At 39.8% G+C, this 17,922-nt stretch overlaps 1 protein-coding gene across 1 annotated transcript in view; it reads left to right on the forward strand.

Annotated features, from left to right (window-relative positions):
* The window catches only part of Smchd1 (structural maintenance of chromosomes flexible hinge domain containing 1), a 110,701-nt gene that overhangs the window by 7,752 nt on the left and 85,027 nt on the right, over positions 1 to 17,922 (forward strand). Inside the window, exons 2-7 of the mRNA XM_005082567.4 lie at positions 3,578 to 3,653; positions 4,885 to 5,046; positions 9,400 to 9,482; positions 10,009 to 10,139; positions 14,635 to 14,749; positions 15,015 to 15,134. Of these exons, the coding sequence (XP_005082624.1) occupies positions 3,578 to 3,653; positions 4,885 to 5,046; positions 9,400 to 9,482; positions 10,009 to 10,139; positions 14,635 to 14,749; positions 15,015 to 15,134 (687 nt within the window). The remainder of the gene's footprint in view (positions 1 to 3,577; positions 3,654 to 4,884; positions 5,047 to 9,399; positions 9,483 to 10,008; positions 10,140 to 14,634; positions 14,750 to 15,014; positions 15,135 to 17,922) is intronic.

Here is a 17,922-nt window from a genome sequence, read left to right on the forward strand (position 1 = left end):
AATGAATGAAAAAAATGTAAAAAATTTAATCCATTCAAAATGTCTCACCCAGTCACTAGTGGGTTTTCTCATAAAATCTTTTAATTTGTTCTTTAACAACTTTGTATGTGTGTGTATACAACGTATCCTGATCATACCCAACCTAAATCGTCCTTCCCTCTACCGCATAACCTATGTCCCCCCTCCTACACTTGAGTATAACTTTCTAATTCAATAATGCTGCTTATATGCTTGGGTGTGGGACAATCCACCAGACCATGGGTAACCTACCAGCAGCCACACCTCAGAGAAAAACGACACCTTCTTCCCAGCTGACATCACTTGCCAATAGCTCCTCTTTGATCCACACTGGAATGTTTACTAGCTTGGTTGTGTAGGTCTCATGCAGGGACCATTAGCTGCTGTATGCAGTGGCTATGTCACACCAGCTAATAAGTAGCACGTCACAGGACCACCTGCTCTAGCATGTTTCCCCAAGAGAGTGTGGAGACTTGATGTAGCTGTCACCTTTTCTCAGCACGTTGGCCAGTTTTGAGTCTCTGTGTTGATTGCTGCCTCCTGTGAAAACAAGCTTCTCTGACCATGAGTATAAACACACACTTAGAAGGCGTGTCTATTTAATACAGCAAATTAGTTACCCCACCCCCAAATCCTGTGACCTCCCAAGTCCTGGTCTTTTAACCAGATTTACAGTACCTGGCATGAATTCCCTCCTGTGGAGTAGGCTTCCGGTCCAATCAGAAACAGTGATGCCACTCTTGTATTGGAAGGCATGTATTGCCTGACAGGTCAGTAATTTTGCATGTGGAGTCAACTGCTGGGTGAGTCCATTGTTACTTTCCTGTCCCTCTGGCACTTTGAATGCTAGCCATCAGAAAGGAAGCTTACTGGTCCTTTCCTATTTAATCTCTGTCCTGCAACCAAAGCGTGTTGCATCTTCAGTAATAAGGTCTTAGCATCCAGTTATGGTGGGCAAATAAGACCAATACCAATAGCCTTTGTTGTTTTGGAGTTCTTTGGAGGCCTCCGCGCCCCCCCCACTAATAGTTTATAAGAAGGTAGCCTGTGCCTGGCACTGAGATGTGTGTTTGTTTGTTTTTCAAGACAGGGTTTCTCTGTATAGCTTTGGAGCCTATGTCCTCAGTCTGTTTCTGCCTCCCAAGTGCTGGGATTAAAGTAGTGTGCTACCACCTCCCAGCAAGGTTTTCTTTTAATAACTCATGTCTTTCTGGAGGGAGTGTTTTCTGCCTATTCAGGGTACCTCTGTTCAAATGCCTTTAAAATTTTTTATTGCCTTTAAAATTCTTTTTGGTTTTCCGAGACAGGGTTTCTCTGTATTGCTTTGGAGCCTGTCCTGGAACTCCTCGGTAGACCAGGCTGGTCTCAAACTCACAGAGATCCGCCTGCCTCTGCCTCCCGAGTGCTGGGATTAAAGGCGTGCGCCACCAACGCCCGGCTGCCTTTAAAATTCTTTAAAAAAATCACATTATATACACACAGACACATACACCCCTTATTCTTTGATAATTTAGACAGGTTGTTTTGACTACCTTCACTCTCTTTCCCTACTCAACCAACCTTGTGTCCTCTTTGTTTTTTCTTAAATCCATCAAGTCTACTTTTGCTCCCTGTCCACTCTTGGCTTTGGGGCTGTCTGCTGGAGCACAGGGGCTTTAACCTTAAGTCTGAGTCTCCCTCTATTAGCAGTCTTCAGTCATTATTGTCACTTCAGCTAGGGGGAGGACTTAACTGCCTACCTGCCCTCCACACTGGGGTTTTGTCCGGCTTGGCTTGTGCAGGCCTGTGCATTCTTTCACAGCTACTGAGTTGATGTGTGCAGCTGCTTTGCTGTATCTGAAAATACTGTTTCCCTGCAGTCACCCCTACCACTTTCCACAGTGATCCTTGAGCAGACTTAGGTGTGATGTAGGTAAACCATTTAGGGTTGAGCTGCCATAGTCTCTCTCGTATTCTTTGTACCTTGATCACTTGTGGGTTTGTGTTAATCATTATTTGTTATAAGAAGAAGCTCTCTGATGAGGGTTGAAAGAGAAATGTTGCACTAATTGTAGTTGGTATCAATAAAAAAAACCCAGAGATAGATATTGGGGTTAAAGCTGAAGATCAGAAAAACAAAACATCCAGGTACTATCAAGTTCTCTCCTCTACAAATGCTCAGACCGAAAAGGAGATCCTGTCCTCACACTGCACTGAACTCCTGTCTCCTCCCGCCTTAAATTCCTCTCTAGTGCTGGGATTAAAGGTATGGGATCCCAACTGCTGAGATCACCTTTGTGTGAGCTCAGTTTCTCTTTTAGACTGGATCAATTTTGTGTAGCTCAGAGTGGCCTTGAACTAAGAGAGATCAAAGGTTTGTGTTACCAGTACTTGCCTCTATGGTTAACTAGTGTGGCTGGCTTTGCACTCTGATCTTCAGGTAAGTTTTATTTGTTAGATCCTAAACAAAATATCACCACAGATAAACTAATCCATGGGTATAGTGAAAAGTCCTGAGAAGATGGCTTAATACTTTGTCAGTTTAGCAGAAGAGGAGTAGGTCTTCCTCTAGGGACTGTGACATATTTAGCCACAAGTTCTTTACCTTGATAAGGCTTCCATCATGTGGAGTGGGCCTTAAACCCAGTTAGAAAGTTGTTTCATTCTCTCATCTCACTAAATAGCCCCGGCTGGCCTGGAACCCCGAAGTCTGCAGGCCTCTGCTTTCCAAGTGTTCGGATTAAAGGGCTGTGCCACCATCACCAGGACATTATGTGTTTTTAATTAATGTACAAAGTAGTGGGGCTCTGTGAGGCCTTTTTTTCTTTCTTTTTCCTCCTGAGACAGGGTTTCTCTGTAGTTGTGGAGCTTGTTCTGGAACTCACTCTGTAGACCGAACTGGACTCCCAACTCATTTGCCTCTACTGCCCAAGTGCTGGGATTAAAGGCATGGGTCATCACGTGCTCAATCAACAAGGCTTTTTTTGTGCATCCTTAGTGTTGCTTAGCAAACCTTCAACACTTCCTCCAACTCATTCCATGCCATTCCCACATAAGCCCTTCGTTCCAGGGTTCCCTTCTGTTTCCATGTCATGAATGTTCTCCCTCTTAGGGACCCTTTTTGGCTTCCTGACCTCTACAAACACTCCAGATGAATTATAGAAATCTTAAACACCTGAAGCTAGGTTCCACGTATAAAAGAAAACATGTTTGTTTTCCTGGGCTTGAGTTACCCCAATAGTAAATTTTCTGATTGCATCCATTTTCCTGAAAATTTCATAAATTCATTTTTCTTTATAGTTGAATAAAATTCTACTGTGTATGTATCACATTTTCATTATCTAATGATTGTCATTTTCTGGGTAGCAAATAGCAGAAAAAACCTTGTTAGGTTAGCAATTTATATGGCTTATGGTGATTACTTTGCAAAATCAAAATTTAAAAATACGAGTTCTGTATTTCCTAGACAAATAAGTATAGTAACTATTGCAAAGTTCTAATATCAGTATGTTTACATTCTTATCAACGTAAATAGTACATTTATTTTCTTTACATAATACTTTTTTTTAATTTTGGATAGACAATTGGCATTTCATCTGAAGAAAAGTTTGTTATTACAACTACAAACAGGAAGGAGATTACTTGTGATAACTTTGGTAAGTAAGCAATGTTCTTTTGTATTTATTTACTGTATAAGATAGAGCAGTAGCTGTTTATCACCATCTGTCCAAAGTATTGGTAATTTGGAGTACTTTGTTTTCACAGAAATCACATTTTCCTGCTGTCAGTTGGTCCATAGAAAATGAGGACTTACCACCTAGCTTTTTTTTTGAACACCCACAAAACTGAGCTCCTAGAAAACTTGAATTCTTTATTTTTTTAAAGTTTCCATAACTTGCCAGATTTCATGTTCATGACTTCGAACTCACAGAGATCCACCTGCCTCTGTCACCCGAGTGAGTGCTGGGATTAAAGGCGTGTGCCACCATCACCTGGCCTGTTCTATATTTTTAAATGTTTTCTTATACTTTTTTATTTGTGTATGTGTGTATTAGTGCAGAGATCAGAGACCAATTTTGGGAAATTTTTTTTCCTACAGTGTGTGTCCCAGGGATTGAACTTGGGTTGTTCTACTTGGTCAGCTGGTACCTTTACCCATTGAATAATCTTACTGACTCAACCTGTAATGGTATTTTTTTTTTTTTTTTTTTTTGGTTTTCACGAGACAGGGTTTCTCTGTATTGTTTCGGGGGCTATTGGTCCAGCCCGGCCTCGAACTCACAGAGATCCGCCTGCCTCTACCTCCCGAGTGCTGGGATTAAAGGCGTCCGCCACCACTGCCCGGCTCTGAAATGGTATTTTAAAAACTAAAAATAAAAGAAATGTGTTTCAGCTGCCATTGTAGCTCACACTTTGAACCTCAGCTCTATTGTGAGACCCTGTTTTTTTTTTTTTAAACAAAAATCCTAAGGGCTGCTGTGATGGATCAATGGGTGAAAACACTTGCCTCAAAATCTTGACTTTAGGGTGATCCCCAGATCCTACAGTGTAAGAAGAGAACAGATCCTACAGTGTAAGAAGAGAACTGACTTCAGAAAGATGTCCTCAGACCTCTACATGTATTCTGTGACATCCATTTGTCCACATGCGTACTGGCATGTACACACACACACACACACACACACACACACACACACACACACCAATAATAATTAATAAATTTACATATCATGAGTATTTTAGAGTTGTGGAAATGCTTATGCCTGTTTCATTGATGCTCTTTATCTGGAATTTGTAAATAGATCCATTTACACTTTACCTATACTGTTAAATGCATTGAGTTTCTTATGGTGCCATAGCAGTTACAATTTTACCTCTCAATTACAGATGAAACCGTTAAAGATGGAGTCACTCTATACTTGCTACAGTCAGTTGACCAGTCACTATTAACAGCAACAAAAGAAAGAATTGACTTCCTACCCCACTATGATACTTTGGTTAAAAGTGGCATGTATGAATATTATGCAAGTGAAGGACAGAATCCTTTGCGTAAGTAGTCTGTCTGTGCAATTTTTGAAAGTTAATCTGTTTTATCCTTTGGCCACACATGCCATTCCTTTGTGTGGATGTGTGCCCCATGAGTGTGGTTTCCCAGGGAGCACTGGAAACCAAACTGGGGCTCCTCAAAAGCAGAAACTGCTCTTAATTGCTGAGTTGTCTCTCCAGCCCAGTCTCTCTTTCTTTAAAATTGTGAGTGATGTATTGTGAGTGGTGTGCGTGCGTGTGTGTGTGTGTGTGTGTGTGTGTGTGTGTGTGTGTGTGTGTGTGCGCGCACAAATGTGTGTCCCATATTGTACATGAGAAAGAAGGTAGCTCCTCACCTTCCACCATGTTTGAAGCTGGGTGCCAGGATGACTGGACTGTAAGCTTCCAGAGAGCCCCCCTGGTCTGTGCTGTAGAAGCAGAGAGATTGCAGGTGTATGCATTACTGCATATCTGGCTTTTACCTGGGTTCTGGGGATACAAGGTTACTAAGCTTTCACAGCAGATGTTTTACCCATGGAGCCATCTCTGCAGCACAGAAGTCTGCTTTAACCCATTGGTAGAGCTGGATGTGCTTTGTCTTATAGTTAGACATCTTCCTGCCTGGCTGTAAAACACCTCCAGCTAGGAAAATAACCCTGACCTTCCGTTTATTTATTTACTCGATTAAACCCAGAGTCTTGCACATACATGGTAAGCATTCTACTGCCGAATTATAATCAGTCCCTACTTTGTAAATTTATGTGGCTCTTGCCATGTCTTCAATATCTTTTTCTAACCCTTTACATTTTGACTGGTTTGCCCTTGAGACTGTGCCACATTGTTTACCAGATCTTCTTTCCAGACTTTTCTTTCCAGTACTTTGTTATTATCGTGTTCATTATAAGCCATATTAAAATTATTTTTTGTTCTTTTTGTTTGTTTGCTTTATTTATTATGTACATTGGGTTTTTGCCTGCATGTATGTCTGTGTGAGGTGCCAGATCCCCTGGAATTGGATTTACAGACAGTTGTGAGCTGTCATGTGGATGCTGGGACTTGAACTGAGGTCCTATGGAAGAGCAGCCAGTGCCTTAGACTGCTGTGATATCTCTCTACTCCCACCCCTGAAAATCAGCTTGAGACACAGTTTCTCCGTGTAATAGCCTGGCAGATAATAGGTGCTTAAATGTTTGAATTTTGAGTCAATTTTAAGTAACTTCCTTGGAGATAATTTTTAATATATACTGTGTAGTCAACAGATACGTTGGTTGTAAAGACTTTCGCTGTAGCTTAATTGCCATACAGACTCATTGCATCGGTTTTCATCCGTGCCATCATTACATAAATATGTGGAGAATCTCTGCTTAAACTTTGGCTTTGATTTCTGTTAACTTTGCAGTATATCTCGATCTTTCCTCTCCTTTCTTTGTTTCTGGTTCTTCCTTTGTTGTGGACATGTCTTTAAGTCATGTTCATCATTTCTTTTATATATTTTCTTTCAGATCTGACTTTTATTGCATGTATGTCAGTGAGACAAAAGTTTACCGCTGGCTTTCTATTCTCTTTGCTAAGGACAGTATCTGTTCCAGCTTCCTGTGTAATACTTCTACTAATTAAATTTGATATAGTAAGCATTGTATTGAAATTGTGTTTATTTCTAGAGCAGAAATTCAAACTTGTCTCAATATTCCGTTCCATTCCCTTTTTCTTACTTGGGTAGGGTGGGGGAGGAGGCATGCATTTTGAGACAGGATTTCTTTGTATTGCCTTGACTGTTCTGGAACTAGCTCTGCAGACCAGGCTGGCCTCAAATTCACAGAGATCCACTTGCCTCTGCCTCTCAAGTGCTGGAATTAAAGGTGTGTGTCGCCATCTGGACCCTTTTCCTTTTTAAATTCAGTTCTATACATTATTTCTTTCTTATGTCTTTATTTTGTAGTTATTGTTGTCTTTATCCTAATCCATATGCATGTCTAATTTGTAGTAAATCTATCTGATTAATTTACCAATCTAGTTACTTAAATGCTTAGAGTGCTTGCTAGAGTACAATTATGTGGGTCAGTGAGTTTTAGTTGGGTTAAATTTCTGTAAAATGAAGATAAAATTAGGTCTATCCATCCTTCCTTTCTCTTTCAGTTTTTTCTTTTGGTATAGGGTCTCACTCTGTAGTCTAGGCTTCTCCCAGACTCAGGTTCTTCTTGCCTCAGTTTACCAAGTACTCAAACAACAGTAAAACCCACTAGGCTTGGTGATAACTCCTGAAAGCTGTATCTTGGAGCTCCCTATGCAGCTTACAGGCAGCCCAGGCATCAATTGCCTATTGTGTTTATAACTTTGGTGATGACTCTTTTGAGTCTTTTAAGATTCAAGAGCTTTTTGGACCTATTTGTTTATTGTTCTTTTGAGACAGAGTCTTACTTCGTAGCTCTGGCTGGAGTAAAATTCCAGGATGGCTTCATACCCAGATCTCCCTGTTTCTGCCCTGAATCCTGGGATTAAAGATATGTGCCACCATGCCTGGCTTGGGCCTGTTTCAGAGTCCAGAACCTTGTTAGTTTTTATTTTACTTCCTGGTTCTTAAGGGTTTGTAGGAGGGAATGCTTTAATTTGGAGAAAATAGTGAAGCAATGTTATTTAGCACTTTTTTTTTTGGGTTTGGTTTCTATAGTATGAATATAACATTATTTCTGTTACTATGATGAAATAACCTGATACAAAGCAATTTAAGGAAGGGTGTGTTTATTCTGTTTATCAGTTTTACATTTCACCATAGACAAAAAGACATAGCAGGACAGGAAGCAAGCTAGTCACATTCCTCCCAGTCAGAAAGTAGAGAAGGATGAAGGCTTACATTCACCTGCTGTCCCCATTTGCTTTCAGTTGCTGTGAGAAACACCATTACCTGAAGCAACTTAAGGGAGAAAGGGGTTTATTTGTCTTAAACTTCCCGGTCACAGTCCATTGAGGGAAATCAGAATAGGAACTCAGGCAGAAACCATGAAGGAATGTGACTGACTGACTGACTGACTGACTGACTGACTGACTGTCTGTCTGTCTGTCTGGCTGGCTGGCTGGCTGGCTGGCTGGCTGGCTGGCTGACTGGCTGGCTCCCTCTGCCACCATCTACCTAGAGACTCTCACAGTGGGCTCCCCTTCCCGTCTGTCTTAATAAAGACAGTGTCTCACAGCCATGCCCACAGGCCAGTCTTGTTTGGGCATCTCCTCAAGTAAAGCTTCCTCTTCCCAGGCAACTTTAGATTGTGTAGGGTTGACAGTAAAAACTAATCCGGCTTTACTCGTGATATAGCTGGGATGGGTCTTCCCACTTAATTAACTTAATCTAAAAAAGTCCCTCACATATATTCCCAGAGTCTCCCAGCCAATTCTAGATCCTGCCAGGTTCATGCCTTAAACCATCATAGGAACTGAGTTTGGGAGCGCAAGTTCTTCTTGAACTCCTGGCAGTCCTCTGACCTCAGCCTTTGGAGTGCTAAGATCACAGGTGCCTCAGTTTTTTTTTTGTTTGTTTGTTTGTTTGTTTTTTCCATTGCTGTGACAAAATACCATGAACAAGGCAACCTAGAAAGGAAAGCATTTAATTGGGTTTATGATTTCATAGGGTTAGAGTTCTTCATGGTGGTGTGAGAGCACGGAGGTGGGCAGCTGGAGTAGCAGGAGAGAGCTCACACCTTGATCTACAAACATGAGGCAGAGTGCACACTGGGAATAGTGGGAATTTTGCTTTTGGAACCTCATACCCTCCCTCCAGTGACATCTCCTCCACACAGTTCCACCAAGCTTTCAAACACAGAAGCCTATGGTGCCATTCAAACTACCACAACTGACACCATTTAACATGATAATGTTATTCTTTGGAATTCTATATTCAAGTGCTCTTCTCTCTCTCTCTCTCTCTCTCTCTCTCTCTCTCTCTCTCTCTCTCTCTCTCTCTCTCTCTCTCTCTCTCTCTCATATATGTGTTGTGCAGACGATTGAATCTAGGGCATGTTCTCACTGAATACAGGCTGGTCTTGAGCACACCTTGTAACCCAGGCACTTGAATTTAAAATGCCCTTTCCTCAGTCTCCTAGTTGAGACTATAGGCCTTTGACCTACAGACTAGTTCCTTTTCCATTGCTGCTGTTTTGACACAGGACCTCACTGTGTTGCTCAGATCGGTGCCCAATCTTTTTTTATGCTGGTTGTGATTGGTGATGAAACTTCATTATGCATAACAGCATTAGACTCTGGGTAGCATTTAATACTTGTAGCTCTTTGGAAAATAAAAGTGGTTGCTTCAAAGTTCCTTTTACTTTAACTTTTGTATGAAGTATTTGGGATGGAAAGGTTAAGTGGTGTTTTCTCATTCTCTTCCAGCATTTGCTTTTGCAGAATTAATTGACAATTCATTGTCAGCTACTGCTCGTAATGTTGGTGTTAGGAGAATACAGATCAAATTGGTAAGAGAATCATGCATAAAGTAACTCTTTTAGTAGTACATTGGAAGTAAAGAAAAACTAGAACTGATTACTTGATATTTTGTTGATAATTTTTTATAGTTTCTTTTATGTACATATGTGCTTATATATGTTCTTATGTTTTATAATTTCTTTTTTTAACACTGTAGTTGTAATTACAGCATGTATATTTTATGATGTTAATGCAGGGAGTTTTGTTAGCTACAATGTAAGTTATGGAGTCCATCTTCTTAAACAGGTTTTTTTTCATCCTGTATGTTTACCTTGAGAAGCCATATGGGAATACTGTATATTTGTATATGCCTCTCTTTAAAGTCTGAGAAATGGTGTTTTTAGGTTAAAAACATTACGAATTCTAAAATTTTTGATATTTATATATAAATATTTCCGTGCCTTTATAAAAGTTGTATTTGTTTATACTTATACCAGTGGTATGAGTGAGCCTATTGAGTTTCATACTTGATGCTTTAGGTATTGATTGGAGTTTTTCTGTCTCTCTATTTCGTAGCTATTTGATGAAACACAAGGAAAACCTGCTGTCGCAGTGGTAGATAATGGAAGAGGAATGACCTCTAAGCAGCTTAACAACTGGGCTGTGTATAGGTTGTCAAAATTTACAAGACAAGGTGACTTTGAAAGGTTAGAAAAATCATGCTTTTTTCTTTCTGGTGATACCTATATAAGTAAGAACTCTAGTGTGCCCTTGTATGTAGAGGATTTATTAGAGGGTTTGATCTTGTTGGCATATTTGTTTTATTACAGGGTTTTGTAATAAATATTCCGAAATAGAACATCATGCTTTTCCACTGAACATTTTTCTATTTCATGAGATCTGTGTGAGTTATATTAATATATTGAATACTGATAGGACAATAGAATGGTGTTTAGGGTAATCTTTAGAAATCATTTTACACTGCTCGAAAATGTCTAGAATTACTTATGGTTCATTAGAACCCCGTGTTTCTATTTTTAGGCTCAGGTTTATGGTTGTATCAGAACACACTTGCCCAGGAAAACTGGGCATGGCAGCTCATGCCTGTGTCTGTGTCAGCACTGTCAGGTTTCATCAGATGAGCAAAGATTTTCAGTGGCTCTCCTCGTATTTCTTACTCCTGATATGACACTTCTCTATAATCATTCATAATTACATGACACTTAAAAGGGTGATTAAAAACCAAGAAAAGGAATGATTAGAAAGCCAATGTGAAATGGCATGGTGGCATACGCCTTCACTTCCAGCACTTAGTGGCAGAAACAGGTGGTTCTCTTTTGAGACTAGCCTGGTCTACAGAGCAAGTTCCAGGACAGCCAGGGCTACACAGAGAAACAATGTCTCAACAAAGAGGGGAAAAAAATAGGTCAACATGAAGGTCAACACCACTGTTTTTATAGGCTGAGGTTAAGATTGTGCTTCTACTTGACATAGCCAAAAGATAAAGAAAACTTTATTGGTGGTAAACTCGGGGTGGGGAAGCAGGAAATTAACTTTCTGCCTTTCTGGTTGATTTAACTGGTTTAGCCTACAGTTTACTAGGAATCTCCACTGGACTCAAAGGACACTAATTTTTCTCTAGAACCAACCCAATTTTTTTAAAAAGATTTATTTATTTGTTATGTGTATAGTATTCTGCCTGCATGTATCCCTGGACACCAGAAGGGGGCACCAGACTATATTACAGATGGTTGTGAGCTACCATGTGGTTGCTGGGAATTGAACTCAGGACCTCTGGAAGAACAGGCAGCTCTTAACCCCTGAGCCATTTCTCCAGCCCCCAAACCAAGTTTTTAACAGCTCAAAACTTAAGGAAATTTCTATTTTTGGTAAAAATCATCCCTTTGCTAGATTTAAATATGTATGTGTGTGTGTATTACACACATGTATATATAGTACCTGTAAATAATTAATAACCATTACATCTTCGTAGTGTTTTTGGATCCAGTACTGGTCCTTTGACCTACTCCAATTTCTGCAGCATCATCATGTGTTATTGTTTAGACCATGGCATCCACTTACATAGAATAAATTATTAGGTTTTTTTTCTGCTTGCATTTCAGTTTCTATTTGATACAAGGGTGATGTTATAAGAGACAGGCTATAGAAAAAGGAAGACTCACAAAACAAGGCAACTTTTGCTTTGTAATTTGTTCTATTGAGAAAAACAAATGTAAATGCAAGCATCATATTTATAAACATTTTAAATTATTGGTTACAGCTGTGAAGAAAATGTAATGTGCCAAATGTAATGTGACAGACATTTCCTTTAGCTTATGGTTGGAGAAGAGATTGTTGTGACATTGTTTGAGTTAAGGTTACTTCAAGAAAAAAGCCAATTTGTATATAGTTAAAGTACTCTGAGATTTGTTTTTACATGTGCTCATCACTGCCCACTGAGGCCAAAAGAGGGCGTCAGGTCCCCTGGAGCTAGAGTTAGAGGTGGCTGTGAGCTCTAGTTGGTGCTGCAAACTGGTCCCATTATTCTCAAGGGCACCATTGTTCTTAACTGCTGAGCCTTTTCTCTAGTCCCCAGTCCTCTGAGCTCAGGTTGAAGGAATGAGGGTTACCTGGCTAGCCTGTGCCATAGTGTGAGGCTGTTCTGGTCAGTAGGCAGTAGGTGGGTGAAGGAAGGAAGCCCAACTAAAACAAAGTTGGTTCCTAGCATCAACATCTGGTGGCCAACTCCAGCTCTATAGAGAAAGAACCTATCCATCATTTATGTGTCTGTTTATTGCCTATGCACCATCTATCCATCCATCCATCCACCCATCTGCATCTATTCATCTACATCTATTCTAGTGTTTTAGATTTTTTTTCTCTTCTCGTGTCTATCCAGGTTTCTTCATTCTTTGATAGGTGTTTGTGTTTAACTTTTTTTTGTAGAATTCAATTTTTTTTGTAGAATAGTTGACAGTCTTAGCACTGTTCATTTTCTTAATAATTTATATGAATATTTTCAAACATGCAAAAAGGTGAAATGCTATAATGAATATACCCACACACGAGTTCTTACAATCAGTTATTTTATGTGTATGTTGTATGTGCCTTATTATTTGTGTGTGTACCCATGGGTTCCAGAAGAGAGTCTGATCCCTCGGAGTTGTAGTTACAGATAGCCATGCTCAGTTCCTAATATCCATATATTCATATAAGAACATAAGCCGGGTGGTTACAGTACATACCTTTAATCTCAATACTTGGGAGGCAGAGGCAGGAGAATCTTTGTGAGTTTGAATCCAGCCTGGTCTACAGAGTGAGTTCCAAGACAGCTAGGATGCCAGAGCTATAAACAGAAACCCTGTCTTGAAAAATAAATGTGTGTGTATGTGGGGAGGGGGGTGTTTTATTTGTAGGTCTGTCTATCCACCACATTTGTGCAATGTCCTCAAAGCCAGAAGAGGGCATTGGATCTCCTGGGATTAGAGCTACAGATTGTGATCCATGATGTAGGTTCTGGAAATCTCAGATGCTCTCTGAAGCTGCTAGTACTCTTAACTGCTGAACCATCAGAGTCCCACTAACATTTTTAACAGGTGGCAATGGTTCATCTCAGTTGTCGATAGTACACAGAAATGTTGCATTCTCTTCTCTTCCTCCTTGTTCTTGAGGAAGAGTCTCACTTTGTAGCCCTAGTTGGCCTGGAACTCAATATATAGACCAGGATGGCTTTGAACTCACGAAGTCCACCAGATTCTACCTCCCAAGTTGTGGTAACACCCTTGTATACCACTGGCTTTGTTTCTTTCTCTGATGTGCCTAGCTATGACTCTTTATCATTTAATTCCCTTTGGAATTAAGTCAAGTTCTTTAATTTGTTCAGTAAGTTTCCTTATATTTGGAAAGCGTAGCCCATCATTTCCCCCAAATGCTTTTTTTCTCTATTCTTTTGCAATTCCTTACAGTTAGGTGCAGTGATGATTCTATAGATGTCACATGCCTTGTGTTTATTTTCATTTACTTTTTTTTAAGCACTGAAGAGTAAACCCATGGCTTCATACATACTGGGCAGATTCTGAACCACTAAACTGCTTTTTTCTTCAAACTAAATGAGTTCAACCTGTATACACGTTTATGGGTTCATTCTGCTACCAACTCAAATCTGTTCATGATCCATTCCCTTAAGTGAGGTTTTTTTTCATTTTAGTTACTCTTTGGAAATGCAAATTGTAAATTTTTTAAAAAGTTTATTGATATATCTGGTGGAATACTTTTTTAAAAGATTTTTATTATGTATACAGTGTTCTGCCTGTATATATGATTGCTCCCAGAAGAGGGCACCAGATCTCATTATATATGGTCGTGAGCCATCATGTGATTTCGTGGAATTGAACGCAGGACCTCTAGAAGAGCAGCCAGTGCTCTTAACTTCTGAGCTATCTATCTAGACCCATTGGTGGAACACTTTTGTACTTTATGTTGTTATGGTTTCTGTTGTTTGAACATGAAATATAGGTTGTTTAAATTTTTGTTTAGTAAGCAATTTCTTCTGTGACAGTATTTATTATGTTTTTTTAAAGATTTATTTTAAGTGTACTTCATATGTATGTAAGTTCTTGTACCATATGCATGCCTGATGGCCATGGAAATCAGAAGAGAGCATTAGATATACTGAAACTGGACTTACAGATAATTGTGAGCCACCATGTGGATGCTGGAAAGTGAAGGCAAATCCTGAAAGAACAGCCAGTGCTTTTAACCACTGAGCCATCTTCCCAGCTCTTCTGTGATGGTTTTAGTAACTGCTCTTTGGTTTTTTATTTTTTGGGGAAGTCCAAATTTTAAATAGCTTGTTATCTGTTATTACCATTGAAGTCTGCTCACCTAACATTGGTGGTCAGCTGATTTCACATGCCCTGAAATAAAACCCGAGTCTGCCCTTGCTGAGGATTTCTGTGGGTATAATGGAAATCCCTATCCCAGAGACCAGTTTCAGGGCTCTGCAGGCAAGTGCTCTGCCCCTGAATCACATCCCTAGCCCTGTAATGCATTTGGTGATTTTGGTAGGGTTTTTGGTGGGTGGTGGATTTCAAGACAGGGTTTTATTATATATCCCTCACTGTTCTCTAACTCAGGATGCTTCTACCTCTTCTCTCAAGTAGACTGTTTTAAAGCACTGATTGATACAATGTTTCCTTCTAGTGATCATTCAGGGTATGTTCGGCCAGTACCAGTTCCTCGCAGCTTGAATAGTGACATTTCCTATTTTGGTGTTGGAGGCAAACAGGCAGTTTTCTTTGTTGGGCAATCAGCCAGAGTAAGTGACACTTCTTATTTATTTATTTATTTTTGGTTTTTACGAGACAGAGTTTCTCTGTATTGTTTAGGAGGCTATTGGTCCAGCCCGGCCTCGAACTCACAGAGATCCGCCTGCCTCTGCCTCCCAAGTGCTGGGATTAAAGGCGTGCGCCACCACCGCCCGGCTGACACTTCTTCTTGTAAGTGAAAACTGAAGAAAGTATTTTTGGGATGGCAAACTTATAACTAGTAAGAGTTAATGTATCTTTTAAATTGTTTGACAGATGATAAGCAAACCTGCAGACTCCCAGGATGTTCATGAGCTTGTACTTTCTAAAGAAGACTTTGAGAAAAAGGAAAAAAATAAAGAGGCAATATATAGTGGATACATTAGAAACAGAAAGGTATGGTACGTTGTACAGCTCAAAATTACACATTTATTTCTTTGGCTGCATGATGGGACAGACCTGTTACTGAGATGTTAATGTTTTAAAAACTTGAAAATAAGAGATTGTTAAAGTGAGTTATAATTTCATATTTTTCTTTAGAGAGTAGCAAAATGATCATTTATGTGGGTTTTTTTTTAAGCTAAAACTTTTCACATAAGTTAACTTAAGAAACTTTCTGTAAATTACTTAAAACGATGCAGATCTTGGTTAGAATTTGTGTTCAGTTTTTTTTTTTGACATTTTGTTTGGGGGTGTGTGTGTGCATGCGTGTGCTCCCGTGTGTGTGTGGGGTGTGTGTGTGTGTGTGCGCGCGCGCACATGCATGCTCGTGCCACAAAGTGCACATGGTCAGAGGACAACATAAAGGAGTGTGTCTCAGGGATGGGACTCAGATCATCAGGTTGGTATCCAGTGCTTTACCAGCTGAGCTATCTCTCTGACCCAGAATACGAATTTTTAAATCTTTGCTATGAAGTAATAATAGAACCCAGGTAGGAAAATAGTGTTTGTTGAGGTAATTTGAGGAAATTGGAACTTTAGAGGCATGAGATTGTGTTACAACTATGTCCTCACACTTGCTTATGTCCTCTCCACATGTACATCTACACATAATAAAAATAAAACTTTAAGACACAAGTAACAATTTTAAAATGTCTTATTTGAAAATGTGCATAATATTATAGGAAAGCAAATGAAATACAATTATCCGAGAAAGGTACTGATAACACATTTTAGTATGTTTCTTTACGGTCCAATGTTTCCTACATCAACATCTTGAGTATTCCTCATTTAAAAAATGTTTTTTGTACATTTTAAAAATAGTATGAGTGTTTTGTCTGCATGTCTGTATATGTACTAAATGTGTGCCTGGCATCTGAGACCAGAAAAAGGTGTTTAAATAGCTTTATAATATTTCTATTGCTGGTTGTACTGTTATTTTATTTGAGCATTTAGTATATTTGAAAGTTTTACCTTTAATTATAAATATAGTGTTTGGGGCTAGAGAGATGGCTCAGTGGTTAAGAGCACTGGATGTTCTTTCAGAGGCCCTGAGTTCAATTCCCAGCAACCACATGGTGGCTCACAGCTATCTGTAATGAGATCTGGTGCCCTCTGCTGGCTTGAAGGGAAGCATGCAAGCAGAACACTGTATACATAATAATAAATAAAATAAAAATAAATATGGTGTTTGGTTTTCTTTGTGTAACATTTTTCCCAAAATGCAGATATTTTTTCCCTACAGATTGTTAGAATTTGAATAGTAGTGACAATTTGAACTTTAGTATGTTCATGATATGTTAACAATTTTTTGATCTGAGAAATGAGATTCAAAAATTATATATACTTCAATGGTTTTGCATTGAAATACGTTCAGGATCAGTTCCTTATTTTGTTGTTGTTGTTTGAAGCCTCCACAGGCTCACTTTTGAATATTTAGTACCCAGTTGGTAGAACTTTTTGGAAAAGGATTAGGACATATGGTCTTGTTGGAGGAGGTGTGTCACTGAGGGTTAGGTATGGGGTATGGGGTTTAAAAAGCCCATGCCATTCCTAGTTAGCTGTTTCTGTCTACTCCTTATGGATCCAGATGTTGCACCAGCACTGTGCCATGTTCCCTGCTGTGATGATCACGGGCCCTACCACCTTCTGAAACCACGAGCCCAGTTAAATGCTTTCTTTTATAAGTTGTTGCCATGGTCATGGTGTTTTATCACAGCAGTAATAACCGAGCTGGAAGTGGTGGCACATGCCTTTCATCCCAGCATTTGGGAGGCAGAGGCCAGCCTGGTACAGGACAGCCAGGATTACAGAGAAACCCTGTCTCAAAAACAGAACAAAATGAGACAAACTTGAGGCATACTTACAGTTATGGTATTGCTATGACAAGCCTGACTAAACTGTGGTTTGTCTGTCTGTCTGAGAAATTTTGAGGACCAGGACTTTGGACTGGAAAAGGCAATTGAATGCTTCAAGGTGGGCTTAAAGGGAAATCCTTGTATGAGCTTGGAAATCAGTGTTGCTGGGAGAAAGCCCAGCTCTACAGATTTTAGAGGGGAGCACTATTAACAACTGGGTTAGAGACCATTCTTGGGATATTTTGGCAAAGCATGTGACTGCCTTTTGTCCCAGTCCTAAGAATCTGCCTGAGGCTAGATTGAAATATTTGGAATAATTGCCTTTCAGAGATTTCAAGTCAGCTTAATATTGGCTCTGTTTTGTACTTTTTATTCATAACTCTTATGCAGATCTCAAGTGAAACAGGACAAGAAATATAAAATGTAATAGTTTGAGGGGGAAAATAGCATTAGGAAGTTTAATGCTGGAAGAGATAAGGAGAAGTGGACTAAAAGGAGTCACGCCCTCAAAGTGAAATTCTACCACCTCATCCTGCAGTTTATGGAAGCCCTTGCAGACGTTTGAAATGGGATTAAGTTCATCATGCATTATGATGTCGCTACAAGCTGTGGGGGCCTGGGAGGAGAATGCAGTGGTGTGAATGAGAGTGACCCTCCTAGGCTCACGTATTTGAATGCTTGGTCCCCAGTTGGTGGAACTGTTTGGGAAGATTAGGAGGTGTGGCTTTGTTGGAGGAGGTGTGTCACTGGGGGTGGAAGGCCTTTCCAGTTAGCTCTGTTTGCATCATGCCTGTGGATCAGATGTGCTCTCAGCTACTGTTCAGCACCATGCTTGCCTGTGTGCTGCCATGCTCCCCACCACGATGTCCAGGGACTCTACTAAGTAA

The sequence above is a fragment of the Mesocricetus auratus genome, unplaced genomic scaffold (assembly GCF_017639785.1).
Source record: "Mesocricetus auratus isolate SY011 unplaced genomic scaffold, BCM_Maur_2.0 Super-Scaffold_100010, whole genome shotgun sequence".
Classification (NCBI taxonomy): Eukaryota; Metazoa; Chordata; class Mammalia; order Rodentia; family Cricetidae; genus Mesocricetus; species Mesocricetus auratus.